Below are 21,703 nucleotides of genomic sequence, written 5' to 3'. Positions count from 1 at the left end.
TATGTTCATTGGCACTTATAAAGTGAAATACAACATTGGTGTATTACAAGACAAGAAGTAGTTTTATACATACTCATACACTGACTAAACTCCTTAAACTCAATCCCTAAAAATAAGAAGGAGCTATAATAATAGCTCCTAATTTATTTTTAATTCAACCATCATTTTATTATTATAGGACAAATACTGTATATACATAAAAATTGGCTTATCAACTATAATATCAATCACTTTAAAAATTAAATAAATTACATAAAACTATTATCTCACAAGTCCTTTGTAAGCATTAATTTAGCTTCACCCTCAAACACAACCTTTTTCTCCTCCTCTACGACACAAAAGAATTTTACTTTTAATAATTTCCGCACATCAACCAATTCTACACTGATTGTAAGTTTCTCACCTACAAAACACTTGTTTGGAAACTTCATTGTTTGCGAAACCAAGACTGTACCCGGTCCTGGCAAATGAGTGCCGATGAGACCAGCAACCAAACCATTTAGAAATGCTCCATGCACTATTGGCCTTTTATTTCCATTATTCTTATGTAAATAGTTATGATCACTTGTGAGATTCGAGAATGTATCAAGGTCCTTTTGAGTTAAGGTTTTTTGTATTCTTATTTTGTCACCTGCTTTAAATGCTGCTCGGCTAAACGATGTTGTGTGTAATTTACATATTTTTTGGTAGTTTTTATTATTGACTGCAATGTAGGGAAACCTGTTTGACAGCATCCTATTCATGACTTTTTCTGGGTCTCTAAAAATATATGTGCGAGATTGGATATTATTTTATTTTCAGACGTTTTTAATATTTCAATTTGACGAATAACTTGAGAAGAATTACAAATTGATGTATTGTTATAAATCTGTATAAATGTAGTTATAACATCTGCAACAGTCTCACTTTGTGTGGATGTCAACAATTTTTCCAGAGGTTTGACTCCATCATGTTTCATTAAATATTCAACATTCAGGGGATCTGAAATTTCATAAAAAGCATTGAAAACACACACAGCACATTAGTAAATTATACTCTAATTCACAATTCATTTTATAACTGATTAATGTTGGAGGGAAAGATTTGCATGCAACCTGAATCAAATAATTAATAATTTAAAAGATTTAATTCTTAAACAACTTTTTACTATTTTTATATCCTTAATAGTTGAAATTCATGTCAGTTGTTTTCACTGACAAAGTTTTTTTTATTAGAAAAAAATATTTAGAATATGTATTACAGGCTCCCTCTTATGAGTCTATATGCAAATAAGGTAATAATTTATGAAAATGTGTAATGATACAGGTAAAATGATTCTTCTAACAAATTATAAAAATAAAAATAGGCACAAACCTGAACATAAATTGCAAATCCCAGCTGCTGCAAAATGTAGCAATTGGGAGTTAGCTTCATTTTTTATAACATATAAAAAGATGTCATAAACACCAACATTTCGAATAAATACGAAATTGATCGGGTCATAAGCAAAATTAGCTAAATTTGCAAGTACTTGGCATTTAGCATCTGAAAGTGTAAAGCACCAATTCATTATCGTTTCATCAAAATCATAAATAATATATAAAATGATAGATATATAAAAAATTTACCAACAGAATTTGAATTTAAATATTCATCCACTAATACTGATAAATAACTTTCACGATCAGTTCCATTTTCTGGAGTATGCTTCTTTAAGTATGATAAACTTGTAAACATTTGATATCACGTATTCAGTTTCCTTCGATTAAATTATTCTATTGATTAACAATTAATATATCTTTTACGGAATTTGCTGATTTCCAAAGAAAATTAACAAAACACAAATAGTTATTTTATTTTACCAAAAATGAAAAGGTCACTGTTGTCAAATGTCATTGTTATTATGTCAAAAAAACCGATCTCCTACAATATATATATTGACATTACAGAACACATATTGACATTTTAACATCATGACATGGACATGGAATTTGGAGGGGGATTTTTTTTATTTACGAAAATAAGATTTTCTAGGCATATGGGGACCCCATTTTGAGTTATTTTAAGGTTATAGTCTAACTGTAATTATTGGCTAATTGTATTCATAATGCATTTTTGTACCAAATAATAGAGAAAATAAATTTCAGTTCTAGAAATAGCAATCATGGCTTCTATGTTAAATATTACCGGTAAGAAAAAATTGGTTATTTATATTTATCTCCCGTATGGTTAAATAGTCTTAGAAAATAATATATTTGTTTAAATTTCAGGATTAACGAACAAAAACTTGTTTGTGGTTGATTTTGAAGAGCCTTACTCTGAAAAGGCTGTAAGAGATGAATCTACACCAAACATTAGAAGTATTATTTACAGTCCTAAAGGGAACTATTTGGCCTATAGAACTGATAAAAAGTAAAGTTTTTTTTACTAAACAATAAGAAATCAATCAGTTTACCATTTTTTTAGTTACTATTTAAAACTATAAAGTGGTTTTTGTATATTAAAAATTTTGTATCTAGTTTTTGTTAACTAAACTCAACTTAACTTTATTTTATAACTTTTTTATTGTTGTAACATATTAAAATCTATCCTAATTTTAGATAAATAACTCATTGAGTGATATAAAGTATGCTAAATATAGTTTATATTTGTGAGTTTGCATATTTTGCATGCTACACATATTACTAAATTAGCAAAAACCATGAAAGCTTTAAATATAACCTTATGTTGTAGAGTTGAGATCCTAAAATGTGAAGACTGGTCAGTAACAGCAACTATTGAGGGCAACATAAAGGATATGTTCTTTTCTCCTTTAGACACTTACTTTGTATCATGGGAGATGTTTTTCACAACTAAGGATAACCCACAGGTGAAATACTATTGAAATTTGTATTTTTTTATTATTTGTATATTGTACGCTGACAAACTTTATTCTACAGAATAGTATGTAGTAGGTACTCTTTAAGTAGTTTTTTTTATTATTGATTTAAGTTTAATTACTAATACATACTGTAATACACTTGTTTTTAACAGTTACTAATAAAAAAAAGTTATACAAGCTAAGTAACAGTTAGTATATTATACAGTTCAGAAAATTTTGCCAATGCTGACTAATGCAATTTAAGTAAAACCTGATTATTGTACTTTAGTCATTTAAATTACTTACCTATTATATATTTTATTCTCAAAGGGTAAACCAAATCTTCGTGTTTTTAAAACTGAGAGTGGAGAAAACATTGGCTCATTTATTCAAAAAAATCAAATTGGTTGGTGAGTATTACATATACAAGTTTCTACTGCCCTTTATGATGTCAATATAAATAGATAAATCTTAAAATATACTGATACACCTATGGAAATCCCTGAAAATGTTGGCATTACCCCTCTGTATTTTTAACATTACTCTGTTATTCCATTATATGTTATATCATACATTTTAGCATTTTCTGGTATTGAAATAATAATATATTAAATTATATTTACAGGCAACCAAAGTGGTCATCTGATGAAAAGCTTTTTGCAATGCATGCTAATAATAGAATTCTGATATATGAAGATGGTAATTTGGATCGATACACACATAACATTGCAGCTGATAAACTTCAGGCCTACAGCATATCACCAAGCCCAGCACCAGCGTATTATCTCTCTGTATTTACTATAGGTATGGTTGTTTGAATTTTCATATAAAAAATTATGCAATTCAGTATGACTTATGATAACTGAAGGGATTAAATTTAGTTATAATAATTATTTATGTATTCAGCCTTTTCTTATTATTAATTAACTGTGGGGTTGTATCTCATAAAAAGTATCAAAGGTTACCTGGAAACAAATATCATTTAAAAGAATAATTTTTTAATGTATAATTTATGTGGTAATATAATATAGATAAATTAGGATTTATCTTAAAAGATGTCTTAAATCAGTGTCAATGACATATCAGTGTCAATGACACATCAGTGTCATCATTTCATGCTACACTTAATACACATAACTATATTTTTAAATTTAAAGAAGTTACTCCCCAAAAGTATAGCCAGATGTTAGCACTCAACTGCTGTCAACTGTACATTCATTCATTTGTTAGATAGCAACTAACATTTCATTATTTCTCTTATATATGAATGTAAAAAATGAATAAAAGAAACCTCTTATTCAAAGCACTCCGATAACCCAGGAACATTGGTTATGGGAAACAAATTACACTAAATGTTTTTTTTTTAATTACATGTAATTTATTTCTTATAATTCCGCTAATTGTTTGTCATTTTCACTTCTATACTTTGCCTAGTTTAATGTAAATTTTTATTTAATCATTTTAAACAGCCGCTAGTATTAAACCTCAACTTTAATGATATAAATTATTTTCAGGTAAATCTGGTCAGCCATCATTCTGGCGTATTTTAAAGTATCCACAATTTGATATAGCCCATGCGATTGTGAGCCGGTCATCCTTCCAAGCGGATAAAGCAACTTTCCACTGGAACAGACGCGGAAGCAATGTTTTCACTTTGACACAGACCGATGTAAGTTTGACACTACTATACTAGGCATACATGTGTATACATTTCTTATATACAATTAATATTTTGTATAGAAAGACTTATTTTACTTACAATAAGTTTATTCCCTGTGACAGTGTACCTTCGATGCTGGCAGCATTTTCTCATTGTATTGTGATACTTATTTGTTGATTAAAAACTGTGCTATAGGATACTTAAAAAATTTTTTTTTTTGTAAATGTCGAACAATACTAACTTTGTTAACTGAGAAGGCTTCTGCTATTTGTTTTGCCATTGATTGAATCAAATGCACACAAAGCAGTTGATTGATCGGTTGTATATTCATAATAGTCTGTGTATCCAAGTGTATACTTTTTTATAGAAATTGTTATTGCTCTTTCATCTTATACTTACAATAAGCCTTAATTAGTGACAACGACTTAGCTGCTACTAAAAACAAAAAAATGCTAAACAGATCACAATAGTGTCATCCCCTTAATAGAGACATTTAGTATTGGTTGCTATTAAATGCTAAATATTCTTAATGGTGAATTAGGCTAGAATTTATTAGTATTTCCTTAGATTCTATGGTATAAGGTTGGCTCAGTGAAGAGTGAGGAAAGATTAATAAGTAACATTCAACTTTTTGAAATAACTTCAAGCTTATTTTAATAGAACTTGGCAAGTGTGTTTGTGCAGCAAAATATGATATGAGTATTTTTTAAAGATTTTTTTTATAATACATATACGTCAGTTAAAAAAGGTATGCTCGATTCTGCAATTACTGACCAAAACTGGCAATAAACTCTTCATCACTCTCGAATAGCAGAGGTTTTTTCAACAAAATGTTTTTTCAAAAAATTTTAACCGTCACTTATTAATCTTAATTATAGGTGGACAAAACTGGTGGTTCGTACTATGGGAAACAAGCATTGTCATATGGAGATATCAAAGGCAATGGTGGGAATATGACATTCAGTGAGTATTTTTATCCGACAGATATCCTTATAAAAAAATGTGTAAGTAAAAAAATTACAAATTATTTTAATTAATCACAAGTATTCGTAATGATTATATATTTATAGCCTTGTTGTTTTCTCTTGTTATTATTTAACCGCTAATTTATTACAAAGAAATCTTTCAGAAATAAATTTTTTAGAATTATTGTCTAATCTAGCAAAGATTTAAGCGTGGCAATTGCGTTCAATTATTACGTAACGAACTTGGGGGAAGAGGAGGGCTAAGTCGATATGATTACGAGGGCGGGGATTGCATTATGCGTTATTAAGGGCCTGTTTCACAATGTATGGATAAAGTGCCAAATAGCTATGCAACACATAAATTATTCGAAAGATAAAAGTTCCGAATAAGATACTTGGCATTTCACGACGAATAGCGCTATCTGACAGTCGTGAAATGCAAAAATACTGTTTATCCTACAAATAAGTAACAAATAGCTTATTTGGAACTTATCCGGACATTGTGACACAGGCCCTAAATGTGATAATATTTTTTTATAGCAAATAAAAAAATACTTTCACATATCACATGAGGGCAGTTATCCTTCAGCACACACTTAGCCATTTAAAAAAATATTTCAGGTAAGGAAGGCCCAATTCACGCAATATCATGGAACCCCGGTAATTGGAATGAGTGGGTCGCGGTCTACGGCCACGCGCCCGCTAAGGCGACGCTCTTCAACGCCAAGTGCGAGCCATTGTATGAGTTCGGTACAGGCGCATGGAATGCTATCTACTTCCCGCCTGAGGGAAATAATATCCTTTTTACAATAAAACTAGCGGATCCGACAGACGTTGTCCTGTCTACACGTCTTTAATTTCAAAATTTCAATTTTTAATAAGCCATTTTGATGAAAATTATTATTCAAATGTTATGACAATATCTAACGATCCAGCACATGGTCACACACGATATAACACAATGATAACAAAACTTTTTTTAAATTTCGGGACAGACTAAAATTAAAATTCGATTATTATTTAAAATTTGACACTGCGATGGTAGCGCCGTCTGTCGGATCCAATGTAAAACATTCCAAAATCAACAACTAATAAATTGAAAATTAATTAAAAAAACATTGTCCAGCGGACAAAATTGTGAATCTAAACCATTCCCAGATCCCCTTGAACACACACAAAAAAATTTCGTCTAAATCGGTCCAGTCGTTTAGGAGTTCAGTCACATACACACGCACACAAGAAATATATATATATCAAGATATATAGACACATAGACATTACATTATAAACATAGACACACATAACCACAAAATAACAATAATCAAAGAAAAAAAAATAAGAGATATTTTATTTATCGTATCTTATTTATTCGTTTCGTTTTTGTCTTTTGGTTCGTTTCAAATTAGAATAAAAATAAAACTACTTTTTAGTAGTAATAGCAATTGGTTGAAAAGTCTAGTGACTAGACTCTAGTCTCAATTAACAATCTCAAAACAAATGTATTATTGCCAGACTTAAAAAAGTATCCTTAACACCACAGCACTAGTTCTTTTAGGTGGCTTTGGTAATATAGCCACAGGCCATATATCTGTCTGGGACCTCCGTGGGTGCAAAAAATTGGGTGAATGCAGTGCGCCTGATACAACGTATTTGCAATGGGATCCCCGTGGAGAGACCTTCATAACTGCTACCACATATCCAAGACTTACAGTTGGGAATGGGTAAGTTGATAAGAAAAGTGTGTGCGTAGAGTACACATGTCAGAAGTAAAACTTCTTTGTAAATTAATTATTCCTATGGTGAAAACCCCAATAGATGATCGTGTACCAGTATATGATCACTCCATGTATATTGTCATATATATAGTCAGTGTCATTATATATACATATATACAATATATGTATATATAATGACACTGTATACGTGAACAAGACGTTTTGCGACAGAATACATCAACCAATGCGTGTATTTTTTCTCGATCTCCCTTTATCACTCTCTCTCTCAATCGGTCTCAATCGCTCTCTCCCTTTTCTTCGACAAAACCGCTGCACGTCTTCGTGACGTTCCGTAAAAATTTACCTCATGCGCCTGTTGCACCAACGTAGCATAGGTCTACCGGGTGCACTCTTGCCACCAGATTGAGTTCAGTAAGGACCTGGGTTTTGTCATTTTCGATTTCGGTGCTCATGTCCCAACCACCGGAGCTTGTTGCATTTTGTGAATTATATATTGGCATCGTTAAGGATATAACGTTCTCCATTGAAGGGAATATGCCAAACACAGTTGTAATTTTACAGGTATAAAATCTGGCACTACACTGGTGTTCTTATGCACAAACGCAACTGTGTGGACAAAGAGAATCTGCTGTCAATATGTTGGCGTCCCGGTACATATCAAAAGAGTGATCTCTCAAAAACTATACCCAAGAGTATAGAAGATACCACTCCTAAAGCTGTCGGAGCATATCGGCCTCCCGGAGCGAGAAACAAACCATCTACATTTACATTACATGAACACGAAAAACCGCATAAGCCTGGACAAAATACTGAAGGTATACACATATATTATTATTGTTAATAATATTTTAAATATAATATGTTGGACTAAACTGCTGTAGATTTAAATTGAAGCGATTCTCTTCAGTGCTGTTTAATTAATTATATAATGATATATAATTTACGAACTTTAACATTTAATGATAAGTTACTATTCTAAGTAACAAATAACTAAGGTTTAGTTAGTTGTTAGTTTAAACTTTAAATCAAAAGTCAGCCAGTATTTTATAAATGAAAATTTTCCTCATCCCATATAATAGAATATTTTTTAAGCAGATACAAATATTACAATACCCGACATTTTGAGTGTATTTCAGTAATAGTTTATTTATATTTCACAGCGGCGCCATCTAAACAGGCTATAAAACAAAAGGAAAAACGCGAAGCCCGCAAAGCTCGTAAAGCCGAAGAAAAGGGTGAACAAGGAGATACGGCACCTGCTGTTTCCGCGCCTCGGCAAGCCTTCATTTCTACTGGGGACCCAGAAAAGGACAAGAAAATCAAGAATTTAAATAAGGTATCCGTTTCGAAGGACCATAAGTCTTAAGATTTGAATAATAGCACATATGTTAATAACAACTTTAGATAGTTCAATAATTAAATAATATTGATTATCTGTATTTAAGAAGGATTTAATCTTAGGGGCTGTTCAAGTATTAAGACTAAGCAGGCAGGGGTTTTTAATTTTCTAATATGGTCAGTACGTCAACAGTAATTATTTAATTTTTTTTACAAGTATTAAGAAATGCATTTTCGAGGATTACTGCATATAATATGTTTATGTACTATTATTTTTGAGAGCTTTGCTTACTGTTGCTGACACACGGTGGGGGAAATGGGGGGATTAATTGCCGTAAATCTGCTTGTGTAATACTTGAACAGCCCCTTAAACATTGCCCCTTCTACATATTTTAAAACTAGCACGACAGCACCGATGGTATTTCTTATTAAATTTTTTATTTATGTGAATTCCTGATTTTTCGTAGTACTAAATACGTATATGCATTACTGCTTATGCTAAACAATAGAATGGACTCCTTTGTCAAAATAAAAAAAAAGTTTTTTAAAGTGTAACAATTTACAGCAACCTTGGCACGATTTAAATGTGATATGGTAATAAGGTGTAATATGTTTGGTCAGCGGGTCAAAGACATTGATAGAAAACCTTAAACCTTGTTTATGTTAACGAGAATCTATTTTTTTTTTCAGAAATTAAGTGACATTGACAAACTGAAACAGCAAAAGGCAGCTGGAAAACCACTGGAACTGAATCAGTTGGCTAAAATAGAAAACGAAGCTGCTCTATTAAAAGAATTGGAACAATTAAAATTATGATTCAGTACTAAATGATGTAATACAGTATATGTAACAGAAACTCAGTCAGTATGGATGTGAACTAGGATTTATAATAAAATAGAACAAATTGTAAATCGATAATTTATATACAAAAACATAACAAAATAATCTATCTGAAATTAATAAAAAAGAGGTGTATGTGTAAAAACATTCAAGTTTCCTTTGTTATATATCTGACATAAATATGTGTCATATACATTGTACACGACTATATATATCTAGTTTACATAAACATCCGGTTTATGTTTTTTAACATGGGGTCATTGACCCTAAAAGTTAATGAACTCAAGATGACCTATCAGCTGTTAGTGATAGAATTCATATTGTTTTGAGTTATTTTAACAAATTCCAATTTTAAGCTAAATTTCTCAGCTAACTGTTTTGGGTTTTTGCTACATGCTGTATATATTACATTTAAATATGTATCCTTACTTAACTTGGGTTTACTTTAAATAATTTTTGCGCAGATATTTTTTTGCCTCAGTCTGACATAATCTATATTTTTTTACTGTTAAGTAAATGCTAGTTGTGTATTAAAATATATAATATTGTTTAAATAAAGGAAAGTATGTATGTTTGTTTTTATTTGAACCTTTTACTAAAATAACGTGATATCTTAAATGAAATCCCTATTACTTGGTTAAAGATCGAATTTTTATATAATTAAGAAGTTTTTTTATACATTTATACATGTTTATGTATAAATGATAGCCAATAGCTGTTTCTTTGCTAATTTTTAACTATAATACATATCACCTCAGTTGATAATTGCACAATTATCAGGCAGACGATAACATTACTAGTTAAATAAACCGAAATTTAAAAAAAAAAACGAACAAACTACACTGCAAATTATTAGAAAGATTTATTTATAAACTATCCAAATTAATATGTACTAGAAACAGATCATTACTATGCAAAGCAAACACCATTTTTGGTAAGCTATCTCCTACAATTACCACAACGATATTTTTACTATCCAGACAGATTAATTCCTGATATATTAAGGGCCTGTTTCACAATGTCCGGATAAGTTCCAAATAAGCTATTTGGAATAATTCAAATATTTATCATACAAAAAATATATTGGTATGATAAATAGTATTTTTGCGTTTCACGACTGTCAGATAGCGCTATACGTCATGAAATTCAAAGTATCTTATTTGGATCTTTTATCTTTCGAATAATTTATGTGTTGCATAGCTATTTGGCACTTTATCCATACATTGTGAAACAGGCCCTAAGAATATGACAGTATTTGATAACTGTACCGATTATAAGCGTACGTAGGTACTTCAATTATCAGTATAAATCTACCCACATTTTTTCCACCTCGCCGTTAATATCGCAGTATATACGTGGTCGTTTAAGTACAGTGCAACAAAATCTTCGATGCAGGTCATTTGCGCCAGACCCTTCGGAAGTTTTTATTTACACACGATAAGATATCAATATTGATACGAGCTAGTCGCAACTCGTGGTTGAGTGCAAGTACGCGTTATTTCTAGTGTTTATAATGGACGAGGATTCTGACGATTGCGGTGTCTCCAGACCAAAGTTTACGATAGGTGATATGGGTTCAAATGATAGTATAGTTTTTGATGAGAAGCTGATGAAAACATCCACTCAAGCTGAGGATCTGGCTGCCACGTGGGGTGGAAGGTGTTCCCTGCCTGATACGAGTAGGTTAAGACGAGTTCACTCGTGGTCTGGTGAACCACCTGACGACTCTGCGTCGAAGATACGGATTTTAAGAGAAAGGTTGGTAAATATTTGTCATATTCAGGTGTTTATTTAAAATAGTTCGAACGTAACCAAAGCATTAATATCATGTGATTTTTTAAACTGTGTAAAAAATATTTATCTTTATTTACTAAGGTAAAATTTTTCAACTCCCCTGTTGACAAATTATAACTAACGAAAACTTGTTAGATTTAATATAATATATATATACTAATGTTTTTTTAATGTAGAAGGCATTTTTAAAAGCAACTAAGTTGGATATGTACAAAAGAGATTCTATTCATAAATATAGTATAACCTCGATAAGTCGAAATCCTCCAAATTTAAAAACCCTGTATTAGTCAAAATATTCAGTGAGCCGTCTTGGCCCCATACCTACGTCTATAGTTCAAAGTTAATTTTTATGTGTTAAATATTACAATATTAGTACAAAATTAGTAAGAAATTTAGAGCTCTATAAGTCGAATTAGAATTTGCCTAAGTCAAAATCCTCAATAAGTTGAAGTTTTTGGCGTCATTCTAGATGTTCAAGTTATAGAGGTTCTACTGTACAATGTGTAGAATAAACAAAGCAACCTTGTCATTGTATCCATAAACCGCATGATATTAATGCCTTTAACTCTGTAATACTTGAAGGATATTTTGTAATTATTTATATAATGTGATATATAATTTGCTACAAACCTACTTTGAATTAAACCTAGTTTAATTTTGACAATTCCGGAACAAATTGGTGTAAAACATTTACCATCCCTATAACAATTATTGTATATACTTACGTACTACTTTACTTAAAATTCAACAAAGTGTTTTTACTATAACATCACCTTATTTATCACGATACAATTTGTTGCAGATTAGTGCGCACCCAAACAAAAGTAAGGCCAGGTGCGATTCGTAATTTTACCAGATCTCAACGGCTTACACTTTTCTCTTTAGCAATAGTTGACTTCATGAGTTTTTGTTCTATGAGTATTATGGCACCGTTCTTCCCAAGAGAAGCGACGGTCAAGGGCTTATCGAATACAATGTGCGGAATTGTATTCAGTTTCTACGCAGTTATCATGTTCCTCACTTCGCCGTTTTTCGGGAAATATGTAAGTGTTTTATGATCTTAAATTAACACGACAACACCCGGTACTTACGTATTAACGCCACTGCGTTGAAAAATTAATGTTAAGCAAGTTTTAGAATAATAACGCCTAATCATTTTCACGCACCGGAAATTAAATACTAACCTTTTTTTTATTGTTGGGAAATCAATTTTTTGACCCCCGCGTCGGGGCAACTAACAAATGTTAAATATATTACGTAAAAATACCAATCAAAGCAAAAGTTTTAAAGGCAAATACAGGGCAAGCAATTAAATTATGTCTATTGAATAGTTATATTTAAACTTTAAACAATAGTAACTCAGGTTCGAAATTTGAGGCTAGATTAGTAAACGACTTCTTTCATGGCATTAGGACTTATTAAAAGGGACTTTTCTGTCGACCTATTTAAACTCATAATCAAATGGATAAAAAATCTATTAATCTTAATTAATAACTTAGTGTGTAACGGATAAATAGTTCACCAAATAACATAGGTTGTTAAAGTTTTCCATTTTGAGTATATTTCGAAAAATCTGGGTGATTAATAGTATTTGTAACAAATGCTTGACATTGTTCATTGTTTAATGGAATCTTCCTAAAACTATAATTAGATTATATTATTACACATTACCAAAGTGTACATAAATTTAATATTGATATAGAATTGACATTCACTTTAGTAGTAGTCACCGTTTAGATAAGAACTGTAAAATAATTCATATTAATTAGAAAGTAATTACCTTACAATACGAGAAAATACAGCTAAAGATTAACGTCTTTTTTATATGTAAGGGGTTAGATTAGGTTTTATTAGATGCTTAAAATAACATAAGATATCGCGAACTATGTTTCGCCTTAATATTTTTTTAAATGCCTACCTTTTTAGTAGCTACATACCAAGAATTGCCAGCCCATTTTGATACCCCTTTCCCGGAATGAAAACTATTTTTTAGGATTTGTTTCTCCATACAAGAATAATATATAGAAGCCTTTTCTAGAATATCTTTACTATTACAATAAAGCAGAATTTTGCAAAATTTTGTATTTTTAACACATTTTATTATTATTCCAAAAAGTATTTCAGTAATATAATGCTACATTTATTATCAAAATATTTCATAACATGTTCAAATGTGAAAGCTGTAACACAATACCAAATTATATATCTACTTGTATATATTATGCTATAATTGTGTTTCATATTCTTTCAGTTGCCAACAATTGGTGTAAAATTTATGTTCACCGCTGGTTTGTTTATTGCTGGTGCGTGTAATGTTTTGTTTGGGTAAGGTTCTTTTAATTAGTGAACAATTTTTCACATGAATCCCTGTATATATTGAATCAAACCACACTTTATTATAGTAACCCTGCACGTTCAAGGCAACATAGTAAGTCTCAAGGGACAAACTGTCTTAATTTGAGATAGATCAAATTTATAACATATATGTCTTACTATTATCTTATATCTTTAAACGACCATCTTGTATATATATATATATAATTTGAATCTCAGAATCAGCTCCAACGATTTTCATGAAACGTTGGAGCCGATTCCGAGATGTATACGGGAGGTTTCGGGGGCGATAAATCGATCTGGCTAGAAATCATTTCTATAAAATATCATTTTATTCGTGTTTTATCAAATTAAACATAGAATTGCTCGTTTAAAGATGTCAGTCAAATAAACACTTAAATATGAATATAATTATTATCGAATAAAGATATTCGATAATTATATTCATATTCCATCATTTTCTTAGTATGTAATTCGTACTTACATTATATCCAAAAAACACAATTTATAAAAATAAATACCTGTCATCCAGCTACTTTTTATTAATACAAATCTTAAGTTGCAGGCGTAAGCAAACTAGGCATACTTTTTGTTGCTCAAATGAAAAGTAAGCCTAATAAAATTCATTAAACAAATACATTCACAGCACTCTAGCTCTCATAGAAGATACGACAACATTCCTCGTACTATGCTTCGTAGTTCGGGGCTTGGAGGCTTTAGGGGCGAGTGCCTATTCAACAGCCAGCTATGTTTACGTCGTAAATGTATTTCCGGACACGATTGGCTCAGTTTTGGGAATTTTGGAGACTTTTGTGGGCCTCGGAATGTCCGTCGGTCCAGCGATTGGAGGATTGCTGTATTCGGTATGAATTACTTGTGTATGCATTTTTTGCAATTTCTGTGAAAATCTCAGACAATTTCATTCTTTTGTTTAGCTTTACATGGTGTTACCATTTATTGTTTTACTTGGTGACTTTCATCTGTTTATTTGTTTTTTTTTTATTGGCAATTATGTGTAGATCCAGGTTTTCCAATGATTTTGCTTATTGTAATAGCAACTGTTGAAAATTCAAACATTTATATGAATGTGTAAAAAAGGGGTCGGTATATAATATACATAATGTACTTGGTACACGGCATTATAAATTTCGACGGAAGTAGTTAACTTTTTTACACAAGTATAGATAAAAAATATTCAGATTAAGAGATGTTTCAGATAGATCGGCGGTTTTGGATTACCATTTTATAGTCTTGGAATCGTGATGGTACTGACTGTGCCAATTAACATGTTTCTACTGCCCGACTATGAAGGTAAGTTCCTACAATATATAAACCAAATCAAACATTTCAAAATTATGTTGGCGATTTAAAATAATGGCGGATTATTGCCAGTTCTTCTCTTCTGTTCTTCGCCCTTGTTTTGAGAACTTGTACATTTATATAAGAATCAGTTTTTTATAAGTACATATTAAGTTGGATAATTAACAAGATGATAAGAGCTACAAAAGAAAAAAAAAATTATATATATAATTAGAAGTGTCTTTTGGTAAATATGAGTGTTTTAAGGTATATATGAGGCTTAACAATAACAACGTAAATGATATTTTCATATTTTTTTATTTTATTCATATAGTAATTAATTTAGTCACAGACTAGAATACTTCACATTTCGTAAAACATTGACATCTTAATTGCACAGGCTCATAATGCTTACATAAAACTAATTACTCTATGTACACTTTCAGAACATGTAACTGGTTCAAAACCCGCATCAATATGGAAACTATTCAAAATCCCATCGATTATAATAACTGGACTAGTGATAGTAATTATGTCGAATACTTGGGCATTCCTTGACCCTACATTGGAGCCTCATTTGCGACAGTTTTCATTATCTACTAAGCAAATTGGACTAATTTTTCTACTGCTATCGAGTTTGTATGGGATATTCAGTCCTATCTGGGGTTGGGTTGCTGATCGGTGAGTAACACATACTTATATATACATATTTACATATGGCTGGGTTGAATGTTATATTAGAACCCGTGTCACAGATGTAAATTATATCCAGTATGATCTTTTGATCACATGGCATGAATTGCCTAGGGTGTCTACGTCTACATCGTGGTGAAAAGTAGAAGAGTTTATCTGCAGCGCCAGGGCACAATTTACCTGCGCCTACTTAGTCAATTGGGGGACTATGACACTAACAATTTATTTACATTCAGTAATAATATTTTTGGTAATTTTGATTAGACTATGAAATATTTAAAATACATTCGTGAACAAAAACATTATAATTACATGTGATTACAAATGTTTTAACTCACCCGTTAAAGATTCTTGTCAATAAATTTTAATAAAATGTTCAGTGTATTGTGTAAAATTTAAGCAAAAAAGGGTGCTGAATTAATCAACATTTTTAATTGCTAGTCTCAAAATACTGTTGAGTCTCTAATGACATCCCATCGAAAGTCAGACGTGTGGGCAGAAGAATTTAATATTCTATAATAAAAAAGAAAATAATAAACGAATGCGTGTACATGTGTTAGAAGTTATATTTCTTTGGCGTATGGAAAAAAATAACTAAAATGCAGTAGTGATTAACGATAAATATTAAAATTAATCAAAAAGATTTTATTTAAATAAATCAATTATTTGTAAATATTTCATCAAATCACCATCGTATATGAAATTAAATAAAAGATAATATTTATTTATTCCCACTGTTTAATTGTAGGTAATGTTACGAAACACGTGTTCTAAATATAAAAATACTAGAATATATAACTTGAACATAGTTATCGATTTCCATGCCACCTAAACCTAACTTTACGATGTCGAATTTAGGTGTTGGTGTGCGCGCGCATCGTAAAAATTCACTCTCATCATTTTTCTCCATCACGCCAAAAGAGGTATAACTTCAAAAATCTATTGCGTTAAAATTTAAATGTTTGTATTTCTAGCGTACATAACCACTGGTGCATGATGGTATGGGGCCTCTTTTTATCATCTATAGGATTACTTTTACTTGGCCCTTGTCCCTACATACCTGGTCTACCACAGTAAGTAACCTAAAACTACCAGCACCCATACTCTGTTACCAATCGCGACACAGATACCAACATTTTTGAATGCCAGCTCTCTTAATCTTTGTAGCTCTGATGCCGTGGTTTCGGGCGGTACAAAATCTCAAAGGGGTCTATCTGTATCAAGTACCAATTAAAATTATCAGAAAACACGCTCCTCGGTTCATTTAATTACTCGCTATATTTTTAAAAATCTAAAGCACTTTAAAGCAATTAGTTTATAATTGTGTCTATTAAATCTTTGTTTTAGTAAAAGCAATAAAAACGAATTCTTTCTAAACACATAATTGTAATTTAAATTTCGCGGGCTAATAAATAATAATTCAGAGTTTATTGACCCTGAAATTTCAATTTACATTAACTAACAAATTGCGGAGATGATATACTCTGTGTTACGAAATAATAGGAACACCGCTAGTTTACTTATGGAACTAAATAGAAACTAATAACTTTGATTATTATATTATTATTTATAATTTATTACCTTATTCCAAAACATACACACAACAAAAATAAAAAAACAAAACAGGTTAAAAACAACAATAAAATCTAGTGTGTATGATAAATTAAGTTGATGGAATTTAAGTAATAATTTTTTTTTTATTATTTTACGAGAGTTACTAAAAATCTATTATTTTCAGAGATCTATGGCTAGATCTAGTGGCATTGTCTATTTTGGGAATGTCAGTGGCCTTGACATTATTACCAACGTTTCAAGGAGTATTAACTAGTTCAATGTAAGTGTGAAATAAGACTCATTTTATTAACCGCAAGCGTTCATTAAACCGCTGCACCGTAATGTCAAAAAGTCTTGTATAATATTCCCAACCTCTTAATGCGCTGGATAATCGTGGGCTTCATTATTAAATTAAGGGTCTGTTTCACAATGTCCGGATAAGTTCCATATAATTTTTGCGTTTCACGACTGTCAGATAACGCTATTTGTCATGAAATGCGAAGTATCTTATTCGGAACTTTTATCTTTCGAATAATTTATGTGTTGCAGCTATTTGGTACTTTATCCATACATTGTGGAACAGGCCCTAAATCAGATAAAATAATTATTGTAAAAGTTAAATATATACATAATATATATAATACGCTTATATCATCAGTACAACATTCATTATTATCGGAATTTTATTTATGCATTATATATGTATATAAGTAAAAGTTGTTAGTGGCTTGAGCGTGCGACTTTTATCCCTGAGGTCGTAGGTTCGATCCCCGGCTGTGTGCCAATAGACTTTATTTCTATGTGCGCATTTAACATTCGATCGAACCCTAAAGGAAAACATGGTGAGGAAACGGACATATCTTAGTCGAAAGTCTCACGTACAGGAGGCTGATCACCTACTTGCTTATTAGATTAAAAAATGATCATGAAATAGATTCAGAAGGTTGTAGGTCGTGACCACTGATTCTTTCCTCCAATTTTAAAAATGTTGTTGTATGGTGTACTAAAAGTCCATAAAACTATCTACTATATTTTATTATATCAAATCAAAATATTACTCATGTAGGTCACATTGTATAGGTTCAAACACTAAAAAGTATTTTTAAATATACTAAGTTCTCAACTGGATAATAACTGGAAATAAATTCTCCGGCATTCTTTTGAATCGCCATTTTGTACGAAACATTTGTTAGCACCTGCAACTATTACATCATGCTCGTCACTTTTTAATACAGTTAATTGTTGTAATTAAATTAAAAATAATATATATAGTTTTGGGAAATTGGATTACTACGAAGTTAACCCACGATTGAATTATCTAGTTACGAAGGTGGCTGCCCAGAAGCGATCGCAACTTACAGCGCCGTGGCTGGAGTCTGGTCCTGCTGCTATTCCCTTGGCGAAGTCCTGGGACCAGCTGTAGGTGGAGCTTTGGCTGAAAAATATGGTTTTCCGTTCTGTGCAACACTCTGTGCTGTTGCCTGTTTTATAATGGTAATCGTTTTTTATAATCTTAAGCGGTTTAGGTTCGAATCCCGAGAAAAACTTTTGAAGTATGATATATTTTTAGACTGTCTTTCACAAACGTCCTATTTGCAAGAAAGTACAGATGAGCAGTGTGTATATGAAGATATCGTTACTATTATAATTTGAAAAGTGTAGTGTACTAGGTGTTTTATTTAATTTACATTACTTAGTAATATAGTTATTTATATTTAGGTTACTTTGTAATGAATCTGTTACTACATTATTTAGGAAATTACGTAAATATAAAGTTTATTATAATAAGTATGAATAATAAAAGCAAAAAATAATACATCTAATATACATAGACATACATAGACAAACATTCTAAATTCAAAAAACTAAATTGGTTTTAACGATGTTTTTTGATTTCAAAATTTTAAAGTAGAGCATTGATAAATATTACAGGGCATCATTACCCTGGCGTTCTTCTCATTGCGGGATTCTTCAAAATGGATAGATGACTCCATATCAGATTCCATACCGTACACAGATTCTACATGGAATAGTAATTTCTGTAGAACGCAGAGCGCTCCAGCAAGTCAAATGACCGAACATACTCCTCTCATAAGCAATGCTTGCACCGGAAATGGTAGGTTTGAATTTGGAATTGTAATGTCATTTCAATAGCGTTTGGCGTTTAAAGGAATACTTAATTATATGTATAACAATTTGTATAATATCATAGCGAAATATTGGAATATCTCTTTAAGGTAAAGATCAAAAAACTTTTGTAGATATTTTAAGAAAAAAATGTAGATCTAATCTTCCCCTAAGTGTCGGTTTCCTCTGTCAATTTTGGTCTGAGTAATATAATTGAATATAATTTCAGGTCCCCACAAATATGGAATTACATCGCAGAAAATTTGTCTGTTGCATAATAAAAGTAGAAAAAGTGGGTCAGCGAGCGTAGCCGAAATGTTAGAATATGTACTGAAATTTCAGTTCTTAACAAATATTTATGTAAAAATATGGAAGATTAAAAATAGACAGCGAAACGGGACAGTGAATGAAGAGCTGTATCAAAACTATTTAGATGAAAACAAAACAGATAATAAGAACGATGAACTTGTCAATACTGAGAATGAAGATGACAGTTGTGACAACAAATATTGTAACTTCATAGATAAGGCAATCTTTGGGCCTACAGTAAATAATAATTGTGTCATAGTAAAACCTAATAACACAGGTATAGTTACAAAGTCAATTAATAACGTCGAGAGACGATCAACAAATGAAATCATAAGGCATAATTTGCAAAAAGTACTTTTCTATGAGCAAAACAGTCCATGTACTTCCACAGAAGACATTTTCGTAAGTTTAACAGATTTGTTTATTTTTAATAATTTTAGTGTTCAAAAGCAGGTTAAATATCTTAGTTTTTGTACCATTTGTATCATTGCCCTTTCGGAAATATTTCCATTAAGAAACATTAAACAAAGAACTCTGGGAATTAATCGTAAATTGTCATTACTTGTTCCACTAATTGAATTTGCATATTGGCGGAAAATGTTAGCAGAACGCCAGCGAGTCGATTGCAATATAATTTTAGCAGGCGCAAAAATTTCTTTATAATATAGCTTCGATTTAAGATTTTAGTGATATAAATAATATAAGAATTACTTAGTTAATTTATTTTTATTTTTAGGATGGTTGCGAGTGCAAAGACGATATAACCTATGTGAGAGGTACCGTCACAGTTTCTTTAACAGGAGTCTGTGAAGTATAATACAGATCCTAAATGTATGCATTTAGTTTTTTTTGTTAAAAGATTTTCGTACAAAATTTTCCCCTGGCGATTGATACGAGCAAAATATTTTCCAACATTCCACGGTATACCAAGGAGTTATAAATATTTGGAGTCATGATCCTCCCCTGCATGAAGAGTGAGATAGGTATACTTGAAATTCATCCCCTACCTATCTCACTTTTACAAACTTTGAAAGTATACCAATAACGTATATGCCACTCGTCTGTGGACCATCCGCGCTCAGTAATACATAGTATGCGTTTTAATTTAAAGTTAGAAAACGCGCAAATGAAAAGTTAAATGTTTGTGTATTCATTTATGAACTTTGTTTTAATAAATAAAGAAATATAAATCTACACTATTCCGCCTAGTTATCTCTTATGGTTTTAAAATATTATATTTTTCAACATTGATTCAAAAGATTGTTTGACATCACAATTTGTAATATTTTTTTAGTAGTATAAACGTTTTGAATGATATAAAATAAATTAGAATATGATCAAATAATTAAAGTTTTATATTTTTACAATCAAATCTCGTTTACACAATTTATAACACAATCTAAAAATGACTTTGATGAATGACTGTTAAATATTTCTTAATATCCAATGTCTTAATGCCGATTTCCTCACAGAGATTTGTAAAGCCTCCTTCAATGTCATAGCGCCCTAGTCGAAACGACCTCCTGTGACGTTTCCTGATGTTTCCACGCCAACTTTGATACCATTGAAAATTACTGAAAATGCTTTCAGCGTCGGGGTTTTATGAAAAATTCTGCTTAAATGAACCATTTCAAAGGAAATTTTCAGTACCTTGCTACGAACTACGTCACGCCTGTAAACGCTACGCCGCTACGAAAAATGGACGTCTTGTTACAAGGGTACTATAAAATGCTTGAGATGTGAAATCAGTGGAGAAAATTCGAATTTTCCGACCCCCGAGTGCCAAGTGCCGCATTCGACTATATTAAATTTAATAAAAATTAAGTTTTTTTTAAGTAATATTATTAATGTAGAAATTCTGTAAGACTATTAAAAGTATTAAAACCAGTTTATTCTTATTATTTTTAAACGTAAATCTCTATGCAAACAAGGGTGGAGTAGAAGTGGTTGGGGGAATCAACCCCTCACCCTCCAAACAGCGAGTACAGTTAGATATCGTTGTCCCCTTCAAATGTAATAACTCTGCTATTACTATGTACTCCTAGTAACCTCTCTAGCAATGTGTGGTGAGAAAATCGTTTGGGTGTTAGGGTTGTCTCGATGACACTAATTTTGCATACAATCGGAAACTATAGTTATAAATAAAGAAAAATAGATGAAAAAAAACATTCACAGAGTCCAGCTAATTATTATCTAACTGCAATTAAAAATATTC

General features: G+C 31.1%; 3 protein-coding genes across 5 annotated transcripts; 2 read left to right on the top strand and 1 right to left on the bottom strand.

The window, feature by feature from the left end:
- Positions 1–581: 581 nt before the first annotated feature.
- On the bottom strand, positions 582–1,863 carry LOC110998517 (armadillo repeat-containing protein 7). 2 transcript variants are annotated; one of them, XM_045630393.1, is made up of 4 exons: positions 1,608–1,863; positions 1,354–1,524; positions 907–981; positions 582–759 (listed from the first exon to the last, which is right to left on the bottom strand). In XM_045630393.1, the coding sequence occupies exons 1-4, from the start codon at positions 1,714–1,716 to the stop codon at positions 740–742; spliced, it is 375 nt and encodes a 124-aa protein (XP_045486349.1). In that variant the 5' UTR covers positions 1,717–1,863; the 3' UTR covers positions 582–739. The 2 variants fall into 2 exon arrangements, with proteins under 2 accessions (XP_045486349.1, XP_022122892.1); XM_022267200.2 differs by having other exon boundaries at positions 582–981; positions 1,608–1,862.
- A 101-nt stretch (positions 1,864–1,964) lies between these two features.
- On the top strand, positions 1,965–9,484 carry LOC110998499 (eukaryotic translation initiation factor 2A). The gene is made up of 12 exons (XM_045630392.1): positions 1,965–2,168; positions 2,250–2,391; positions 2,713–2,848; positions 3,170–3,249; positions 3,465–3,643; positions 4,354–4,508; positions 5,378–5,462; positions 6,086–6,259; positions 7,008–7,185; positions 7,762–8,015; positions 8,361–8,536; positions 9,229–9,484. Exons 1-12 carry the CDS (start codon positions 2,144–2,146, stop codon positions 9,352–9,354), a joined length of 1,710 nt encoding a protein of 569 aa, XP_045486348.1. The 5' UTR covers positions 1,965–2,143; the 3' UTR covers positions 9,355–9,484.
- A 1,219-nt stretch (positions 9,485–10,703) lies between these two features.
- On the top strand, positions 10,704–21,376 carry LOC110998513 (MFS-type transporter SLC18B1). Of its 2 annotated transcripts, none has more exons than XM_045630519.1 (13): positions 10,704–11,136; positions 11,975–12,215; positions 13,424–13,497; positions 14,153–14,369; positions 14,727–14,817; positions 15,252–15,486; positions 16,473–16,571; positions 17,237–17,332; positions 18,375–18,546; positions 18,985–19,168; positions 19,409–19,890; positions 20,225–20,319; positions 21,136–21,376. In XM_045630519.1, the coding sequence occupies exons 1-12, from the start codon at positions 10,892–10,894 to the stop codon at positions 20,303–20,305; spliced, it is 2,217 nt and encodes a 738-aa protein (XP_045486475.1). In that variant the 5' UTR covers positions 10,704–10,891; the 3' UTR covers positions 20,306–20,319; positions 21,136–21,376. The 2 variants fall into 2 exon arrangements, with proteins under 2 accessions (XP_045486475.1, XP_022122887.2); XM_022267195.2 differs by having other exon boundaries at positions 21,079–21,376.
- The last annotated feature ends 327 nt before the right edge of the window (positions 21,377–21,703 follow it).

The sequence above is a fragment of the Pieris rapae genome, chromosome 12 (genome assembly GCF_905147795.1).
Source record: "Pieris rapae chromosome 12, ilPieRapa1.1, whole genome shotgun sequence".
NCBI classification, from domain to species: domain Eukaryota; kingdom Metazoa; phylum Arthropoda; class Insecta; order Lepidoptera; family Pieridae; genus Pieris; species Pieris rapae.
Note: the sequence above shows the minus strand (reverse complement) of the source record. Positions and strands in the feature narration are given on the sequence as shown.

Excerpts from the sequence above, each read along its gene's own strand:
- LOC110998499 (XM_045630392.1), top strand. The coding sequence starts at position 2,144 with ATGGCTTCTATGTTAAATATTACCG. Across the intron at positions 2,169-2,249 it reads TTCTATGTTAAATATTACCG|GATTAACGAACAAAAACTTG; the intron begins GTAAGAAAAAAT and ends TTTAAATTTCAG. Across the intron at positions 7,186-7,761 it reads AGACTTACAGTTGGGAATGG|GTATAAAATCTGGCACTACA; the intron begins GTAAGTTGATAA and ends GTAATTTTACAG.
- LOC110998517 (XM_022267200.2), bottom strand. The coding sequence starts at position 1,716 with ATGTTTACAAGTTTATCATACTTAAAGAAGCATACTCCAGAAAATGGA. Across the intron at positions 1,525-1,607 it reads TTTAAATTCAAATTCTGTTG|ATGCTAAATGCCAAGTACTT; the intron begins GTAAATTTTTTA and ends TTACACTTTCAG. Across the intron at positions 982-1,353 it reads GATTTGCAATTTATGTTCAG|ATCCCCTGAATGTTGAATAT; the intron begins GTTTGTGCCTAT and ends ATGAAATTTCAG.
- LOC110998513 (XM_045630519.1), top strand. The coding sequence starts at position 10,892 with ATGGACGAGGATTCTGACGATTGCGGTGTCTCCAGACCAAAGTTTACG. Across the intron at positions 11,137-11,974 it reads ATACGGATTTTAAGAGAAAG|ATTAGTGCGCACCCAAACAA; the intron begins GTTGGTAAATAT and ends AATTTGTTGCAG. Across the intron at positions 19,891-20,224 it reads CTTCCACAGAAGACATTTTC|GATGGTTGCGAGTGCAAAGA; the intron begins GTAAGTTTAACA and ends TTTTATTTTTAG.